Consider the following 17,463-nt stretch of genomic DNA (forward strand, 5'->3'; position numbering starts at 1 on the left):
ATGTCTGTCCCTAGCCATGTGTTCCTGGGACTGCCCCAGCTCAAATTGCTGTGGTTCTGGGCACACACGAAGATACTGCGCCCAGGAGCAGCTGACTCCAGCATGAATGGCACTGTAGTTTATTGCTACATGCTAAAAGCCCATGTAGACGCACCCACTGGCATTAACAATGCTTGCAAACTTCTAGAAAACTGAAAAGTTCAAAAGTTAATACTGGGAAAGCCTTGTTATTACTAAAATATCTATAAGGTGTGGAAGTCTGGGAGGAATCGGAGGTGTTGATTGCTTTTCACATTGTAGATTTCTTTTTAGAGTATAAAGAGTCATTATTAGGAAACATTTTAGAAAATGAAAACAGACACATGAAAAGAATGGAGAAGTTCGTTTAGAATTTTGTGCTAAGGAATTTTCCTGCATTGGAAAATTAAATATCCCAATAGATATTCCTCCTCTTTAATTTTTGTACTCATACAATCTTCTCATTGTATTACTTCACAGGGATCTTGACAAAGCCTGATTTGGTAGACAAAGGGACTGAGGAGGCTGTTGTCGATATAGTACGGAATCTCACCATCCATCTGAAAAAGGGTTATATGGTGGTTAAATGCCGGGGACAACAAGACATTCTGAACAACCTGAGCCTAGACTGCGCAATCCAAAAAGAGAGAGAATTCTTTCAGGATCACGAATATTTTGGGTAGCTTTCAAGCAAAGTTCATTATGTTACTGGAAAGACTTCTGCTGACTTCAGTGCGCTTAGATTACACCTATACTAAAGATTATACTTACTTTTTTGTTTTGTTTTTTTTTTTTTGTTTTTTGTGTAGTATTACTGAATGTGCAAAGAAGACTTTAAACATCAAATAATTGCTTGTAAACAGAACTTCTGAGATGCAAGTTTGATTCAAGCCCTAACCCAGAAAGGAAAGTGCTGAAATTTAAGCACCTAAGTAGTTCTAATGAGGTTAGGTTAGATGCTTTAAAGCCTTGTGCTGAATGAAAAACTCAGGCCTATTCACTGAAAAGTATAACAAAACTTGTAGGCAAATTATGAGTGATGCCTAGAGAATAGTGTGCTCCATGTAAGACAACTGTATGGCAATTGATACATCAAGGCTAGGGACAGAAATTACACATAAACCAGTGTAAGTGTTTGGAAACTGGTTCAAATCTGTAACACAACAGAAGTTCAGTGCACATAAACCACTTCCAAAATGGCCAGAATCGGTTTAAGATAAACCTGGATGGATGTATCAGACTTAATTAAATTAGTTTATTGAACTTCTGTCCCAGATCCCCTCCAGATTCAAGTTAACTCATAGTCCCCCTGCATCCCAGGGTGCCTTGCACCTCCTGCAAACCCTGCTTGTAGGATGGGTGGGGTAGCCTTGGCCCAAGCTGTCTGCTCCAGCCCAGCTGGGAGGCATGCTCTAGTGCCCCCACCACCATCTCCCTGGCTTCTGGCCTGGGCCACTGCGGCCATGGGCTGCATTTCTGGAATCAAAAGTGAATGTCTGTTCACTTACTTATTGGTTCAATCTACACAGCTTAGACCAAGGGTGTCCAACCTTTTTGAATGTGGGGCCGGATCATGAACTTTTTATCACCCAGTGGGCTGGCGAGCCATATTCAAAGACCTCACAGGAAGTAGTATCACATCACCCCCCCCCCCCCCAAACAAAAGTACAGTGTTTACTTTCATTTCCCATCGCAGCACCTCGGGCCTCAGAAGACAGCTTGGAGGGCTGTGTGGCATATGTTGGACAAGCCTGGCTTGGATTAACCTACAAAGATTAAATTTATTCAACCTCAGGCTTTTTGATTCTCTGTACTTAGCCAAAGAGAATGTTTGAAGCTGGAAGTAGGTTCAGTAGTCTTACTGCACACAGCAATAGATACATTATTATTATATAATAAATTATATATCTTTCTTGAGAAGCAAAATTTGTTTGGTAATATCATTTATTGGACCAATTGTGAAAATGAGAAGAGACTTAACAAGCTGTCAGGCACAAAATACCCTTCCTCACATCTAGGAAAGAAGCAGAGACAGCTTAAATTAAATAACAGATAAAATCATGGCTTTTGCTTAACCTCATTATTTAAATTATTTAAATGGTTTCTTAATAAAGGAAGCAGGCAGTAAATCTGTGGAGCAATGATGAGTCATCAGCAGTAGTTACAGGCCAAAAAAGGATAGTTATAATAGATAAACCCAATTACTGAAAAGAATCAGGCCATTCAAAAGGTCCCTCCTCCCCCTCTTTTCCCTCTACTACCAATCTGAGTCACTCAAGCACCCCAAATTTGGTGGCTGACAAGGGATGGGAGGACAAGCAGGCCAGTATTTACTCCCAGGTTTCCAGAGCCCTGCTAACTTAATGGTTCCAGCAACCACACCAAGCCGTGCAGGCTACAATTTAACCTCCCACGCTGCACATGCCCTGCAGAACACTGCTTGGACAGCTTTGCACAAAACCATTGTCTGGTGTTAAATCTATGGTTTTGAGTGTTTAGTAGAGCCATGAATTTTATTCCCAAGTACTGTGTTGTTTTTCCTTGAGGATAGGCTGAGATCAGAAATGGAATGGTTGTTCTGTGAAAAGTGCTCTCCCACTGATGACTGGATAAACTTGTATTGCTTTTCTGTGAGAGCTCATTTTGGAATGTAATGGTTATTTAATTACAGCCACATAGTTTCCTTGGGGCATTGGATGAGGTATTTCATATTTTATGATAGGCATGGGTAGAATGATTTGTTGGGGGTGGTGGTATTCTGACTGGTGATGATGGAGTGTGTTGGCAGGTCATAGGCAGACAAGGGTCCTTGGGTGAATCTGATATCTTTTATTAGACCAACCCAAATAGTTGGAAAATAATTATTAAGCAAGCTTTCGGGTTCAAAAACCCTTCGTCAGGCTAAGGAGGTTTCAGCAGTTGGTGTGCGCTCTTCCTGGATGGGCACACTTCCATCCAGGAAGAGCACACACCAACTGCTGAAACTTCCTTAGCCTGACAAAGGGTTTTTGAACCCGAAAGCTTGCTTAATAATTATTTTCCAACTATTTGGGTTGGTCTAATAAAAGATAATCAGATTCACCCAAGGAACTTTGTCTGCCTGTGTCCTTACACCAACATAGCTACAACCTACACTCCTTTAACTTGGCAGGTCATGCATTTGTTGTTTAGGTAGGGTCTTGCTCTGGTTGCTGATAAGCAGAGAGCTTGCTTCTGATGGGGAGTTTGGTGAAGTTAGGGGCTGATTTGAAAGTCAGGGGGAGAAGTTGAGAATATTTCCCTCAAGGTATCATTTTCTTCATCAATAGATTATAATTTCTTAGTTCTGTTCTTTATAGGTTTCAACGTGGAATGGTATCTGACAGCCAAGTACAGGTACTCCTCACTTAACGACCTACCTGTTTAACGACCGCGCGGACTTACAACCAGTGAGAACTGGTCGTAAGTACAAGAACTTTGGTTGTGGAAACGGCAGCGCAGCATCTCAAGCCTAGGCACGCAGTATCAAGGGGCCGCTCCTCGCTTATCGACCAATTCGCTTAACGACCTAGTCACAGGAACGGAACTCGATCGTTAAGTGAGGAGTGCCTGTATGACCATCAGCGGGGGGGTTTTTTCTCTATCATATTAGTTTTGTGCATGGTACCGAGGGGGTTTGTTGAAAGATGTGTTTTGTTTCGCTCATGGATTGTTTTTGTTGGGTGAATGATTCTCTTAGTTGGTGAGGTGCATGTTGGAAGTATTTTCAGAGTAAATGGAGTAATATCTGAGAGCCTGGCAATAAATGACAGCTTTCTTGGTGTGTTTGGGATGATTGCTGACCTTGTGGAAGTGTGACAATTCATAAGGGGTGTTTTTTTTGTATATAGTTGTTTGTTAGGGTGCCAATCTGGATGTGGATAATGGTATGGTAGTGTCGTTGAACTGATGTTAGTGTGAAAATATTCTAGAGAGAATTCGAAAGGCAGGATGTTAATTGTTGAAGTTGTATAGCATCAGGAAGTGGCTTCAGGTATTCAGTCCAGGTGATGATGTCATCTTTGTATTGTAGGTATAATAAAGATTTGGTGGTGAATTTCTCACCACCATAGTTTGAGGATGCTTCAGTTATTGAAGGTAGAATTGTTGAGAGTGAGGATGAAATGCATGAGCTGTGCAAAATGTTTTGGTTAGGAATCCCAATGGGCACCTATACACGTGCAGCAAGGCTCCTCTGATGTGTTGTCATTACAGTATGTCGGAACAGACGCGATTAATCGAGTCTGCTGAAGGGTGGCAATTACCACACTCCAGCAGACTCCAGTGTCATGTGCATCAGTGCCCCCGTGCTGAAAAATGGTGGCAGAGAATCTTTAAAGCTTGTCAAACGAGCTTTAGTTAAAGCACCCCTGCCAACCTCTTTCAGCGTAGGGATGCTGATACATGTGATGGTCCAGGCACTTCCATTAGAGAGGCTCTCAGACCCACTCTAATTAAAGCCTCCGCTGCCCTCCCCCGCATGCTCTTGGCACACGTGTATAAATGCCCGATGTTCTCAGTGCGTCCCTGTGCATATTTCAGGCAGGGATGGATGGATGCTAACATTCTTTTATGTGGCTTCCTTGTTCAGCAAATAGCTCAGAGTTCCAAAAATAATTTTGTGCAAAAGCAGTTTTGTAAGGAAATCATAAGGCTACTGCTGCATTTTTGTAGTATTCCCCAGCTTGATCAAGAGAGTCTGCTGTTACCTGTCTTGTGTTTGAGGGAAATACAAAAAAGAATGGCAAACAAATCCCAAAAAACAAACAACCCCCCCACATTGTTCTTTTCTTTGTAAATTAAAGCTTTCTATTTTCATTTTTTTTTAATTCTCTTTCAGTGTCCTTTTGGATGAAAGAAAGGCCACTATTCCTCTTTTGGCAGAAAAACTTACAGCAGAACTTGTGCTTCACATTCATGTAAGCTAACAGAGAAGCTTTGCCTGAGCTGTTACTGATGTAAAGAACCTAAAAATAGGACTTGATCCTGCAGTTTTGGAGACCAGTATCCCCACCTCAGCTCCCCAGCTGCAGATTCTTAGCTGCACTGTGCTGTGAGCTCTCCCAGTACCATTGGTTGTGCCTTTCTGTCTCTGGGGTGAGAGCAGGAAGCAAAAAAGTCAGAGGAGAGAAGGGGAGGCTATAGAAGTCAGCTGCAACAGCACCTGGAGTTTAAAGTGGGAACAATGGCTGGATGACAGCCTAAGGCCTGTACATTAACCCCTAATAGGCTGCTAGGTGGACAGCCCTGGGCTACACTAGGGCTGTCTGGCTGCTCTGGGGTCATCTCCAGTGGCCATTCTCAAGCACATCAGTCTCAGGTTGCGAGAACAGCTGTAGGGATAGTGTCTTCACTGGTAGACTTGCAAATCTGGATTGTGCATGTGACAGCATGCTCAGAAAGGGCCAGCTGGTGCATGCCACTACGTTGGTGTAGACATGGCCTGCATCTCCCTGAGATTCAACTTTCCCATGATGTCCCTGCCAGCTCTAGTTTTGTACAATCTTTAAAATGAGGGATTTGAATTCCTTTGTAAAGAGCACTTAAGATGCATGGATGAATAGTGCTATAGAAGATAGCAAATATCATTATCATTGCTGACTCGTGAGAGCCTTGTTTCTTAAAGTAAAAAAGAACCTTTTTTTAAAATTTGGGGTTACTCATTACACTTCTAAAATTTGTGTAAAAAATAAGGAACTGGCAGCTAAGGTGCACTGGTTCTCAAAAACAGATATTGTAGTGACCTTGCAGGATAATTTTTTTTTAATTTAAGATTGAGGAAAGAATCACTGACAAGCAGATTTAAACCTTCCCCTTTTTGAGCTCGGCTCTTTCTGTACTTAAAAGAAAAGATACAGGGTACAGAGCATTCTTGAATTTAAAGAACAACCCTCTGTGATACCCAAAATTGTTTTATTTCTTTCAAAAATTAAACTTGTCCAATCTGTTCATGTGGGTTTTGTTTTTTCTTCCTCCCTCAAGAAAAATATCCCCAGATTAGAGGATCAAATAAGTGAAGAACTCCAAAAAGCATCTCAAGAGTTACGCAAATACGGCAAAGGCACACCCAAAACAGATGGCGAGAAACTGTTTTTCCTTATAGATGTGAGTATAAACATCACTTGATTTTAAGATGGAACAAAGAGAACTGAATTAAGAAATCTTATCTTGTCAAAATCATGAACTTTAAAGGAGAACAAAATAATTTCTGATATTAAAGCTTTGGCAGGTTTTCACTGCTTACAACACTTGTAAGATTAAATGCATCCCCGGATGCGGGACGTGCACAAGCATTTACTCTCTGCCACTGAGCGATAAAGATACTTGCCTGGATATGGGCTTGTGGTCTGACCCAGGATGGCATTTCTTATAGTCTTATGCTCATTTTTATGAATTAATCGTGTGCATTTTGCTCATGGTGTCCATCTTGAACCAGTGCCTTCTGTCTAGTTCTTTCTGGTCTATATTGTGTGTCCTCCTGTGATGAATGGCTAATAGTGAGTTCCTGAGAGAACCAAAGTTTTGGGTTACATAAGTTTCACAGTAAAGCACATAAGGGGGAAGAGGATATGAATATGCTTAAATAAAACTTTAATTAATATATTGATGTATTAATATATTGACCTGACTGCTATTCTTCTTGCTGTTTATGAAGAAAACTAGGCCACTTCAGACTCAAGGGTTGTCACGAGCAGCATATGCTTTAAAAATTAATGACCATAGATTTTCAAAATTCAAGTACATGTGGCAAGCCACACTTGGACATCCAAATAAAGTAGGCCGGCTTTCAAAATTGCTAGGCCCTCAGGACTGTATAATTTTTTAATGCATTTAGACCTTTAACTTCCACTGGAGTCAAAGGAAGAGGCTTTTTTAATGATTCAAAGATAGGTGCCTAAATACCTTTAAAATGCATTCTCCGCCCACTTCCATAAAAATCAGGACACTGGGGGCAGAATCCTATTTCACTATATCCCCAAATGGCATTTACCCAGCTGGGTAAGAGATGTTTTTGACATGTATCATTTGTGAGCCTGCAGTGCGGGGGGGATGTTCAAGCAGACATGTTGCTGTTGAGCATGCTCAGAAGGCCATGCTCTGGCTGGGCAGCTACCCAGTTCTAGACGTATTTATTTGAGCATAAATTCCAAAATTGTAGTTAGGCAAAATGGAGGGCACTTGGCTTGGAAATAAGAGACCCAGGTTCTAGTCTGCTCTCCCCTGGATTTGCGCTCACATCTCACCCAGCACAGTGCACCAAGGACTATGCCAGAGATGAGGTATCATCCAGTCCCTACTCCAGCTATCCTCTTAAAGCTGAACTACTGCACCTTTTGTATTTAATAATCTTAAATGCCAGCTACACCTGTGTTCATTGGCTTTGCATGTATTTAGCTGAGTAGAATTTAGTAAGTTATTCTGGTCCATAAAAAGAATAGAATCAAATTCATTCTTTCTTCCCTGTTCTGGCTTTGCAGAAATAGCAAGACTTAAAAGCCACAAAAAGAAAATAATTCTGAACTTTTCAGAGATTGACCATGCTTCAAATTAAATTAGCTTCAAAAGTAATACCTACTTACATAAATTGGACCTGTTATGAAAGTGTAATAATTTTTCAAGGTTTTCTTTCATTATAGAAAATCAAATTCTTCAATCAAGACATTGTGAATTCAGTGCACGGAGAAGAAAAGGTGTCTGGAAATGAAAGCAGACTGTTTACAAAAGTCCGCAAGGAGTTTCAAAAATGGGGGAAAACACTTGATGAGAGTTCAGTGAAGAGTAAGTAAAGAAGAATGGCCAATGAAGATGCTTTGAAATGGTCAGTTGCACTTATTTGAACTGACATGTTAATAGAGATTAACATTTATTGAAGTTAAGTAATGTGTTTACTATGCTGTGAAGTATAACTTGCCTGGGGGAAGACTTCCAGGTAGTGCAAACTGTCACAAAGATTGCAGTGGAGCTGGTGGAAACCCACTGAAAATGTACACCATCCAAGACCATGCTCCTTGTCTGAATAGTTATGCTAAAGAAGGTTTTCCCATGGTTTCAAATTTGGGAATACCAATTTATGAGTTATAAAACTCACTAAATGAATATCCATTCTTACAGAGAACTCAGCCTAACTGCAGACTGAAATCAAATCTACACAGTTTAGACCAGATGCATTCCCATGGGAAGGGGAATAAGTAAAGTTAGAAATGGGCATATCCCGTTGACTTTTTTCCATCAGATACCCAGAACCAACTACTTTGAATTCAGTGGGGGAGTATGATAATTGGAAACATGGAACAGGATGAAATATTGCACACCCACACACAAAACAGAAGGAAATGGAAGGCTAGAAGTAAAAAACTGTAGTTTCTTTGCAGTGTTGTTTAGCCCTGTTCCCATTCCCAATCAGTGGAGGTCCAAGCACATGTGATGTGCATAATTGTTTGTAACAACTACACTTACAACTTCTTTGGTTTTGTGGTTGGAGATTTATGAATAAAAAGCACCTTGTCTGAGACAGATATCAGTGGCTGCATCTACACAAGATGCTGACTGCACAGTTGTTACTGTGCAGCCATTTAGTACTCACATAACTAAGTACTAAATGACTGTGCAGTAGCATCCTAATACAGCTTCCTGGTGGCGCTGTGCAGTAACCTTGCAGCATCATGGTTTGTGCCATAGGATGCTGCTGAGCGGTACTAATAAGCTACTGTGCAGTAAGCATCTCATGTAGATGCAGCCAGTGTTTATAAAATTTAAGTCACTGCAGTGTGAGTTCATCTCATAGTTATAGCTGCACTGCATCCTGAAAGAGCTGGATGTAAATAATAGAAATAGCAAACAAATATAATGTCTCGTAAGATAGAAGACAGATAATGCAAATCCTTAAGTGGGCTAACTTCTGCTCGTCTGGTGGAGAACTACCCATGAAAGAATTGGGGTGGAAATTCCCTTTCTGGTCTAGTCTTTTCCTAAAAAACAAACAGGCTATTACTTACTTAATTGGCTGTTCCAGTAAGCTTGCATGGCCAAACTACTATAATAGCTGCTTACTTTGCAAGCTACCCCAGGATAGCTTGCATGTCTGTCTTCTTAACTGGTATAACTCACATCAGTTTACAATTAGTACAGTAGTTGGTCGTGGAGCTGGTTTTGTTCAATATCTTCATTAACGATGTGGAAGATGGGATGAGCAAGTTCGAAGATGGCACCAAACTGGGGGGAGCAGTAGATAAAGGGTGCAGCTACATGTGCCCCTATGGCACCATTGCTTTTTGTCTGTCATTTAGTACTTCCTTTTGGAAATACTAAGTGATGGTGCAATAACAGCCTGTACAGTGCTGTGCACACCGCACAGTTAGTTTTAGCTGCTACATCCCTGTAGTGACATGCTGTACTGAGGGAGCATGTCACTACAGCAACATACCTGTGGCATCACAGTTTTTGCCTGTGGATGCTATGTCACCATAGCATGTTGGTATGGCAACATAGTGTCCACATGTAGACATGCCCATGCTGGAGGGTAGGGCTGGGTTTCAGAGTGACCTAAATAAATTGGAGGATTGGGCCATAGACATCTCATGAGGTTCAAAAAGACAAGTGTAAACCTGCACTTAGAACAAAACAATCCCATGCACTGCTACAGGCTGTGGATCACTGGCTAAGCAGCAGCTCTGCAGAAAAGGACCTGGGGGTTACAGTGGGTAATAAGCTGGATATGAGTCGAGTGTGCCCATGTTGACAAGAAAGCTAACGGCAAACTGGGCTGCATTAATAGGAGCATTGCCATCAAATTGAGAGATGTAATTATGCCCCTCTATTCTGCACTGGTGAGGCCACATCTGGAGTGCTGTGTCCAATTTTGGGCCCCCACTATAGAAAGGATGTGGACAAGTTGGGTAAAGTTCAGCAAAGGACAACAAAAATGGTTAGAGGGCTGGGGCATGCAACTTTTGAGAGAACCAGGCTCATTTAGTCTGCAGAAGGGCAGAGTGTGAGGGGATAGTAGCCTTTAACTACCTGAAGGGGGTTCCAAAGAGGATGGAGCTAGACTCTTTTTGGTGGTGGCAGATGACAGAACAAGGAGCAATGGTCTCAAGTTGCAGCAAGGGAAGTTTAGTTTAGATATTAGGAAAACCTCTCTCACTAGGAGAGTGGTGAAGCACTGGAATGGGTTACCTAGAGCGGTGGTGGCATCTCCATCTTGGAGATTTTTAAAGGCCAAGCTCTACAAAGCCTGGGCTGGAAGGATCTAGTTGGGGATGGTCCAGATGCAGGGCCATCCCTAGGAGGGGGTGAATTAGGGTGACCATCCTGGGCCCCGTGCTTTGGGGGGCCCCGCAAACAGTGCCATACAGGCCCTGCTGCAACCACCATGTGCTGCTGGCTCTGCCACCACCGAGTGCTTGCCACCCCCTCCCCTGCTCCACTGGCTTCCAGTACTTCCAAAAGAAAGCACAGCGCAGTAACAATGTCACCACAGGGCAACATATAGACGTGCCCTATGATTCTATAAGTCACACCAAGTATAGTCTCTCATGCCTATTAGTTAGAAAGGTATGTTTCTCTACACTTAAAGTTTTACAAATGGTGCTGGTAGAATTTACCAAGAAAACTAATCACAAAAAGCTTTCATTTTTACCTGTAGCATCACCTAATGGGGCACTTTTGAAAGGCTATTGAGATATAACAGATGAGTATTCTAATTGTTCCTGTTTCCACTGTGTCCTTTTCTGTGGGTGAAATGGCTCATCCATATAAGTAGAAATAACATAGTTTGGGCTCTGGATCACAGGAATGAAAGTGCATGAATGACCAATTGGATAATAGGTTTCTCTAATCAAGGGCATCTTCAGAACAAATAACTAAGTTTCTTATCCCAAATTTGTAGCTTTCTTTATAAAATTAGTTGATTTGGTGTACTAAAAATAAATTACTTTTAATGTTTTAGTTCAAAAAATTATACATCATGAAGTATGGAGATTTGAAAGTCAGTACCGTGGAAGAGAGCTTCCTGGTTTTGTCAATTACAAGACATTTGAGGACATTGTCAAACAGCAAATCAAGGAACTAGAAGAACCAGCTGTTGATGTATTGAAGACAGTGATTGGTGAGCTTCTTTTACTAAATTTGTCCTATGTTCTGACTGTAGCAAGAATTGTACACTGGATACTTTAGGGAGTGAAAATTAATATGTAACAAATGAATTTCCCTTTGCTGAGACCTCAGATATCTGTGCATGACCTTCAGACTTTAACAATGCTACCTCCAAAACTGAAACGATTTCTTAAAAAGGTAGAAACTAATAACCATCATGAGAAAATGAAAGCAATGACACACAGCATGGTGAAATTAAAAGCATACTACATATGCATAGCTGCCTGGCAGCATCCTTTTGGATAAATATGGAGAATGACTAGTTTTCATGAACCTTTTGCTATCAACAGCTACGAATCATGTTTACATTGCTGCTTATTTCTCCTTTTTCTTCTCAGAAATCGTCCGACAGCATTTTACAGTTGTTGCCAAAGTTCATTTTGATGATTTTTACAATCTTAACAGAGCTGCCAAGGTGAGACGCCATACATAACTTTATAAAAGGCAAAAGCAATACTGAGTGGCATAATAAATAGTATATAGGACTGTATTTACTTCTTCACCCCTACTTGCTTTTCTTCCTTGTACAACTACGGACATTATTTTTGTGAAGACACTAAACAGTGAAGTTACAAACTAAAAATAGCTGGCAATGCTTACATATAAGAGTAATGAATGTGTGCAATAGTTTTCTGTAACATTTCATTTGCTGTTAAACACCATTTCCTACTTGAATGGGCTGCACTGTATTTATTAAATGTGTATGGCATCAGTGCTTTCACACCATCTCTCAGTTAGGAAGGGGATTTTTTTCATAGAACTGATTGAGAAAAAGGCCCAGAGACAAATATAAAAGATAGACTCTTGCAGCTTAATTTTCAGAAGTGAGGAGCATCCTCAAATCTTACTGAAGTGTCATTTAGGCTACAGTTAAGTGAGTGGCTTTGGTTGAGTGAAAATGTTTAGAGAGATGATTGTGAAGGACAGTAACCAATAAGGGGGGAGAAGATGAAACAAAGGTTAGTTGTGGAAAGCCTTGAAAGTGAGAACAAATCAGAATTGGATTGTGAAAAAGGATGATTGTATTACCCAAAACTCATTTTTTCTATTGAGATGCAATGTAAGTTAAAAGGGTGAGGTAAGGTACCAGAAAGGCCAGAAAAGGGAAATTGTTATAGCTAAGTCACTAAATGATCAGAGCTTGGATAAAGGCTGGCTGGCTGGAACTAGAGAAAAGAACAGACTTTGGAGACAGCACAAAAGAAAGAAAATTCTGTACAGGCATATTCATCTATGGAGGAGAAACATGGTCAAAATGCTCCCAGTGTGCAGGCTGTAAACAGCATTAGAAGTCACTACATGTTGCAAGGCAATAGTTTGAAATGAAGGTATCATGGTACCCCCCCCCACTCACCGGACGTGCCTTGAGATGCAACACAATGTTAGCACTGTTAGGTGTGCAAATAGGATTCAAAAGATAAACCCAGAGATTCCAAATAAGAAGCCATAGTGTTAAAACTATTCTGTCCTCTTGTGCTCTTTGAGTTCTTTGCAACAGAAGATTTACTCTGTTATTTTCTGTAGTAGAAAACAAACAAGTGAAAACTACAACATTTTTCAAGGGGTGCCTTGAGTCTAAAATGTTGAGAACTGCTGTTGCAAGACAACTTGCTGCATGTTGCCTTCAGTGGCCCCTGTTCTTTTGCACATCCTACTCTCCTGGAGTGCCTAGCCCTCTGGAAATTCAAACACCAGACATTTGGCTCTCCCTGTCTACACATTTGATCTGACAACAGGACACTGACCTCTTATAGTCACTGAGAAGGAGCCAAATTCTGACCCTTTTAGCCGCAGCGAGATGAGCATGGACGTTTGTTTCCCCCACCTACCACATGGCTGCGCTCATCTGGATGTAGCCTGGGTGCCCAATATAAAATGGTTAAGCGCTATGATTGACAGACTCAGATATCATGTTGAATGTTCGTGCTCACACAGGGCTGGCTCTAAAGTTGTCTCTTAGTGAATTCTGAGAGCTTTCGTCTTCCAATCTTTCTTCACAGAACAGAATTGAAGACATTAGAGAGAAACAAGCAGAAGCTGCTGAAACAATGATACGAACCCAGTTTAAAATGGAGCAGATGGTTTACTGCCAGGACAATGTTTACAGTGAAGATTTAAAATCTACCAGAGAAGAAACAGCTGAGCAGGCAACAGGCAAAACTACGATGTCCAAATTCAGCAAGTTCAATTTTGGAACCATTCCACTTCATAACCAAAATTCTGTCAAGGAAATGGCTTATCACCTGGAGGCATATTTCAATGTGAGTGTATGGATTGCTAGAAGACTAGTTTCTATGGCATTCCAAGTCCCCTAGCTTGCCTTGTTAATATAGACTCATTATAATCAATGGCATGAGTGGTTATTTTAGCAGCAATTAAACTGCACTTAATTAAATACCAACAGAGCAGCCAATAGGTGAAGAGCTGTTACATGCCTGCTAGAGGGCTCAAAACTGTGAGTATTAAGAATAACTTTATCAAGGTATGCAAGCTGTGCTTTCAACAGTAAGAGACATCTTTGACTGCCAAGGAAGCTTGAACCCCAGGGGATTGAACAGTTAAGTCACTCAGACAAAGACCCTTTCACTTTTAATGAGACTTGATCTCCAAGGTGCCTGTCTGTTTTGAAAATGGGACTTGGGCATCTAATGGCTCCTCTAGATTATAAGCCTTCTGCTGGCAGACAGCAGACACCATAGTACAGCTGTCAGGAGCACCTCACCTTCATGGTGTGCAGTACATGCTGGAAAGTACCTTTTAGCTATTCAAGGACTGCAGCAACCAGCAGAAAGCATGGGCCTAGCTACAAGAATTTTGTAGCAGTTCCTGGCAGAAGTCTTCTGTTGCTCACACAGCTAGTATTGCTTTGTCAGAATTCTGTCAGTCACTTCAGGGGAGCTAAGAATTGATGCACTTCCTTTTGCCCACACAAAACCATTGTCAAAACCATGTAGAGTTCCTCATGCCAGGACTAAACAGTGCAAAGGACTTAAGCACCTACTGGTCACATAAGGTACCTAAAAGCCTAAAATTTAGATTCTCAAAACACCTACTCAGCTGCCAGCTAAACTTTGAGGTGCCCAATATCCATAACCATGTAAGATTTACCAGCAAGTCTCATTGAATTTAAAAGTTAGATCTGGGGTTTCTCTGTTTCTTCCAGACTAATTCACAAAGGAAAGTAACTTGATGTAAAATTGGTAGAGTGTGTTTTGATGCTTCCTACCAACTATAGATTCCCTCCCTCTCCTCTTTGCAAACTATAAATCTCTCAACCATCTTCTTTCAGGGAGCAGGTAATCGTCTTTCCAGCCAAATTCCTCTGATCATCCAGTCCTTCATCCTTCAGGACTACGGAGATAACCTACAGAATGCAATGATGCAGCTCTTACAAGAGAAAGCACAATTAGGTTTCTTACTTGAGGAGCGGAAAGAGGCAGCTGACCAAAGGAATTTTCTGAGTGAACGGATTAATCGTCTTACAAAAGCTCGTCAACACCTACTAAAATTCTCTGTTCTGTAGCAGTTACATTTTAAATGCCGGGGGTCTCAACACCATTAATTCTTCTTGAAAGAATCTGCAGCAGTTTATCCTTGTGGAATTGCTTATCTGTCTATAGTGGCCTTTTTTCAAAACAGATCAATAGCTGAAATAAATAATTGCTTACCTGAGACTTAATTTGCATAATTAACTTAAAGGAATGCTTATATAAAATGGATCATAAGCAGGCGAGCGTAAATTTTGGAGTATAAGTTACTTAATACTTGGAAACAAATTTAAATCAGAAATGCAAGTTTACTAGAAAACCAGTGAGGGCAGGAGCTTTCATATGTAAAACACCCAACATTTCAGTAGATAAGAAACCTGTAGTTTAATTTCTGTAGATCAAACTCTTGTACACACTAGTAACGTCACTGTTGTGGGATCATATTACCGCTCCAACATTCATCTCATCAGTATGAGAGAGGAGTCATTCAGGATGGCAGTAATGTCAACTGTATCAGCTTGGAAGACAGAGCTAAGAGGTTGGGAATGGGATGGGAAAGTGTTAATTACTGTTATCAACCAGGTCGTATCTGTGTACAGACCAGAGAACTAGTTAAATGCCTGCTACAAGCAAGTAGCAGCAGCTGTGTGCCACCTTATTTCCCCTGAAATTAATAGGAGTTTGCCTTTTGATGCCTAAAATATTCCCTGACACTTTGGAGGTGAGCAAGATATAGCTTTCCAAAGACCTGCCATCAAGTTAAGCAGGGGGTCCCACTTGGCTAAATCAATGAATAAAGGCAATCTAATATACCTTGACAGCCTTGTGCTGGGACATGAGCAGAAACCTTTCAAATCCCATCCCCCTGTCCCTCAATCATGGAAGCAGGTTATACTTATCTGATGCTTTTCTGGAATTTGTTTGATTATATTACAAATCAAATGTGTGTAGGGTGGGACAGTGAAAGAAGGCATGCGCCCCCTACCAGAAGTCAGGCCACAACTGAGTTTAAGGACCAACAAAAAGTTTAAGTCAAAACAACAAAGGTTCCACATGACCCTCTTCACCCCCATCCTGTGCTTTTTATCAGGTAAATGCCTAAATAGAGCCAGGAAGAATAAACAAGCATTACCAAAGACGGAAGTAAAAGGTCTACAATATAAAATTTGTAAATCATCATTTATTAGTTAAATTACTTATGTGCAAAATAAATTTGTACCAAGATTACTTGTCATTGTAAAAAAAGTCATTCCACTTCAATTTCATTCCTAGAGAAAATAATTAATTATGGCTTTTCCTTCTGATAAGTTATAGGATTTTAAAAAGATTGCCTCATCAGGTGGCACTCTGAGTCAACAGATTCTCTCTAAAATGTGGGCAGTTAAAAGGTACAGTTCAACAGGAGCAAGCAGGCTCATTTTTTTCCACTAGAAGTAGAGAGCAGATTGAAGCAGCATACTGAATTTCAGTACTTCTGATGACTGTAGCCATGTCACATTTATAGCTACAGCATTTCCTACTCCTGTAATATATATATATTTAAAAATACCATTAGGTTATTGGTCTCCTGTTAAAATATACATAAAATATACAGAAAGTTCTTTACATGTCTGTATAAGAAAATAAAAGCCAGATTATTTAAACACTGAGGTAGTCACGTGTAAACTTTGGAACAGCATTTTCTCATATCTGACTTCCACATTTTACCAGCTTTCTGCATCTACATTTGTTATCCTTGTGATGCACTGCATGCGATACAGCCTCAAAGCAAAGCTTTGTTCTTTGCCCCTCTCAAAAGGACAGAGTTCTCAAGGGTCAATCTGTTAGTGGCTTCCAGTACATAAACCTGAATATGCTGCTCAGTACACTGTCCTTGCTACAAGTCAGAAGAACTGTTCCCAGCAGCTTATGTAGGCAGCCTGGCTTTTAAAGGCTACTTCAAATATTTCTCTTGTGTGTCAAGCAAAAACCACAACAGGAGTAACATAACATTAGGCAGGAGTGAAGGACAGGGACACACATTACTGAGCAAGGCTGATCCAAAGCAAGATCAGCCCAGCTGAGTGCATCACCCAAAGTCCTGAGGATTTTCAGCTACCTGAGCACAGTACCAAGACATTTTCTGTGCCTCTACTCTCCAGTGTGTGAAACAGTTTCCCTTATACCCTACAAGGGGCACTCATCATTTCAAATCTCTAGCCAGCCAGCAGCCCAAAGATTCACATTCACATCATATTTATATTAAACATAAGCCAGGTGGCTTGACACTTGCTTTAAATTCCAACTTTTTTTTTTTTTTAAATAAAAGAGTGAAGTTACAAGGTGATTACACTTATGATTATAAAAATGAATGATTTTCTAGCCCAGATGCCAGAAAACGTGGGACATTTCAGGGAGCAACTGCCAGAGCAACATTTTATCGGCTCCCGTGTCAAAGGAAGACAGTGCTTGTTGCGAGAATTTTACTTCACAGACTAAACCAGTCAGTCACTGTAACCAGCACAGAACTGAGGGTGCAAACTTTTGCATTACTTTCAAAGTAAAAAAAAGACTAGAGAAGGAGTGCAGGGGAAGGGGGGGGGGGGGGGGGAAAAAAAAAAATCACTTGCAAAAAGTAAATACAGTAGTTAGACATCCAAGGTAACCAAACGTCACTTAGGATTGTTCCTGAAAGCACGGTTCAGCAAGAATGGCAGATACCATCATCTGTTTGCCTGTTTAAAAGAAAATAGGTGGGGGGAAGGAAATGTGGTTAGTATCATGTGTATTTACTCTCCAACAGCAA

General features: G+C 40.8%; 2 protein-coding genes across 5 annotated transcripts in view; one reads left to right on the forward strand and one right to left on the reverse strand.

Annotated features, from left to right (window-relative positions):
- The window catches only part of LOC102568651 (interferon-induced GTP-binding protein Mx1), a 41,064-nt gene extending 26,200 nt beyond the window's left edge, over positions 1–14,864 (forward strand). For both annotated transcript variants that reach the window (XM_019476368.2, XM_059720753.1), the window contains exons 8-15: positions 499–697; positions 4,877–4,955; positions 6,019–6,141; positions 7,674–7,815; positions 10,985–11,143; positions 11,529–11,605; positions 13,191–13,451; positions 14,480–14,864. In XM_019476368.2, coding sequence (XP_019331913.1) covers positions 499–697; positions 4,877–4,955; positions 6,019–6,141; positions 7,674–7,815; positions 10,985–11,143; positions 11,529–11,605; positions 13,191–13,451; positions 14,480–14,713 — 1,274 coding nt within the window. In that variant the 3' untranslated portion in view covers positions 14,714–14,864. The remainder of the gene's footprint in view (positions 1–498; positions 698–4,876; positions 4,956–6,018; positions 6,142–7,673; positions 7,816–10,984; positions 11,144–11,528; positions 11,606–13,190; positions 13,452–14,479) is intronic.
- Positions 14,865–15,838: 974 nt separating this feature from the next.
- The window catches only part of TMPRSS2 (transmembrane serine protease 2), a 34,646-nt gene continuing 33,021 nt past the window's right edge, over positions 15,839–17,463 (reverse strand). For all 3 annotated transcript variants that reach the window (XM_059720754.1, XM_059720756.1, XM_059720755.1), the window contains exon 15: positions 15,839–17,392. In XM_059720754.1, coding sequence (XP_059576737.1) covers positions 17,381–17,392 — 12 coding nt within the window. In that variant the 3' untranslated portion in view covers positions 15,839–17,380. The remainder of the gene's footprint in view (positions 17,393–17,463) is intronic.

The sequence above is a fragment of the Alligator mississippiensis genome, chromosome 1 (genome assembly GCF_030867095.1).
Source record: "Alligator mississippiensis isolate rAllMis1 chromosome 1, rAllMis1, whole genome shotgun sequence".
NCBI lineage: Eukaryota > Metazoa > Chordata > Crocodylia > Alligatoridae > Alligator > Alligator mississippiensis.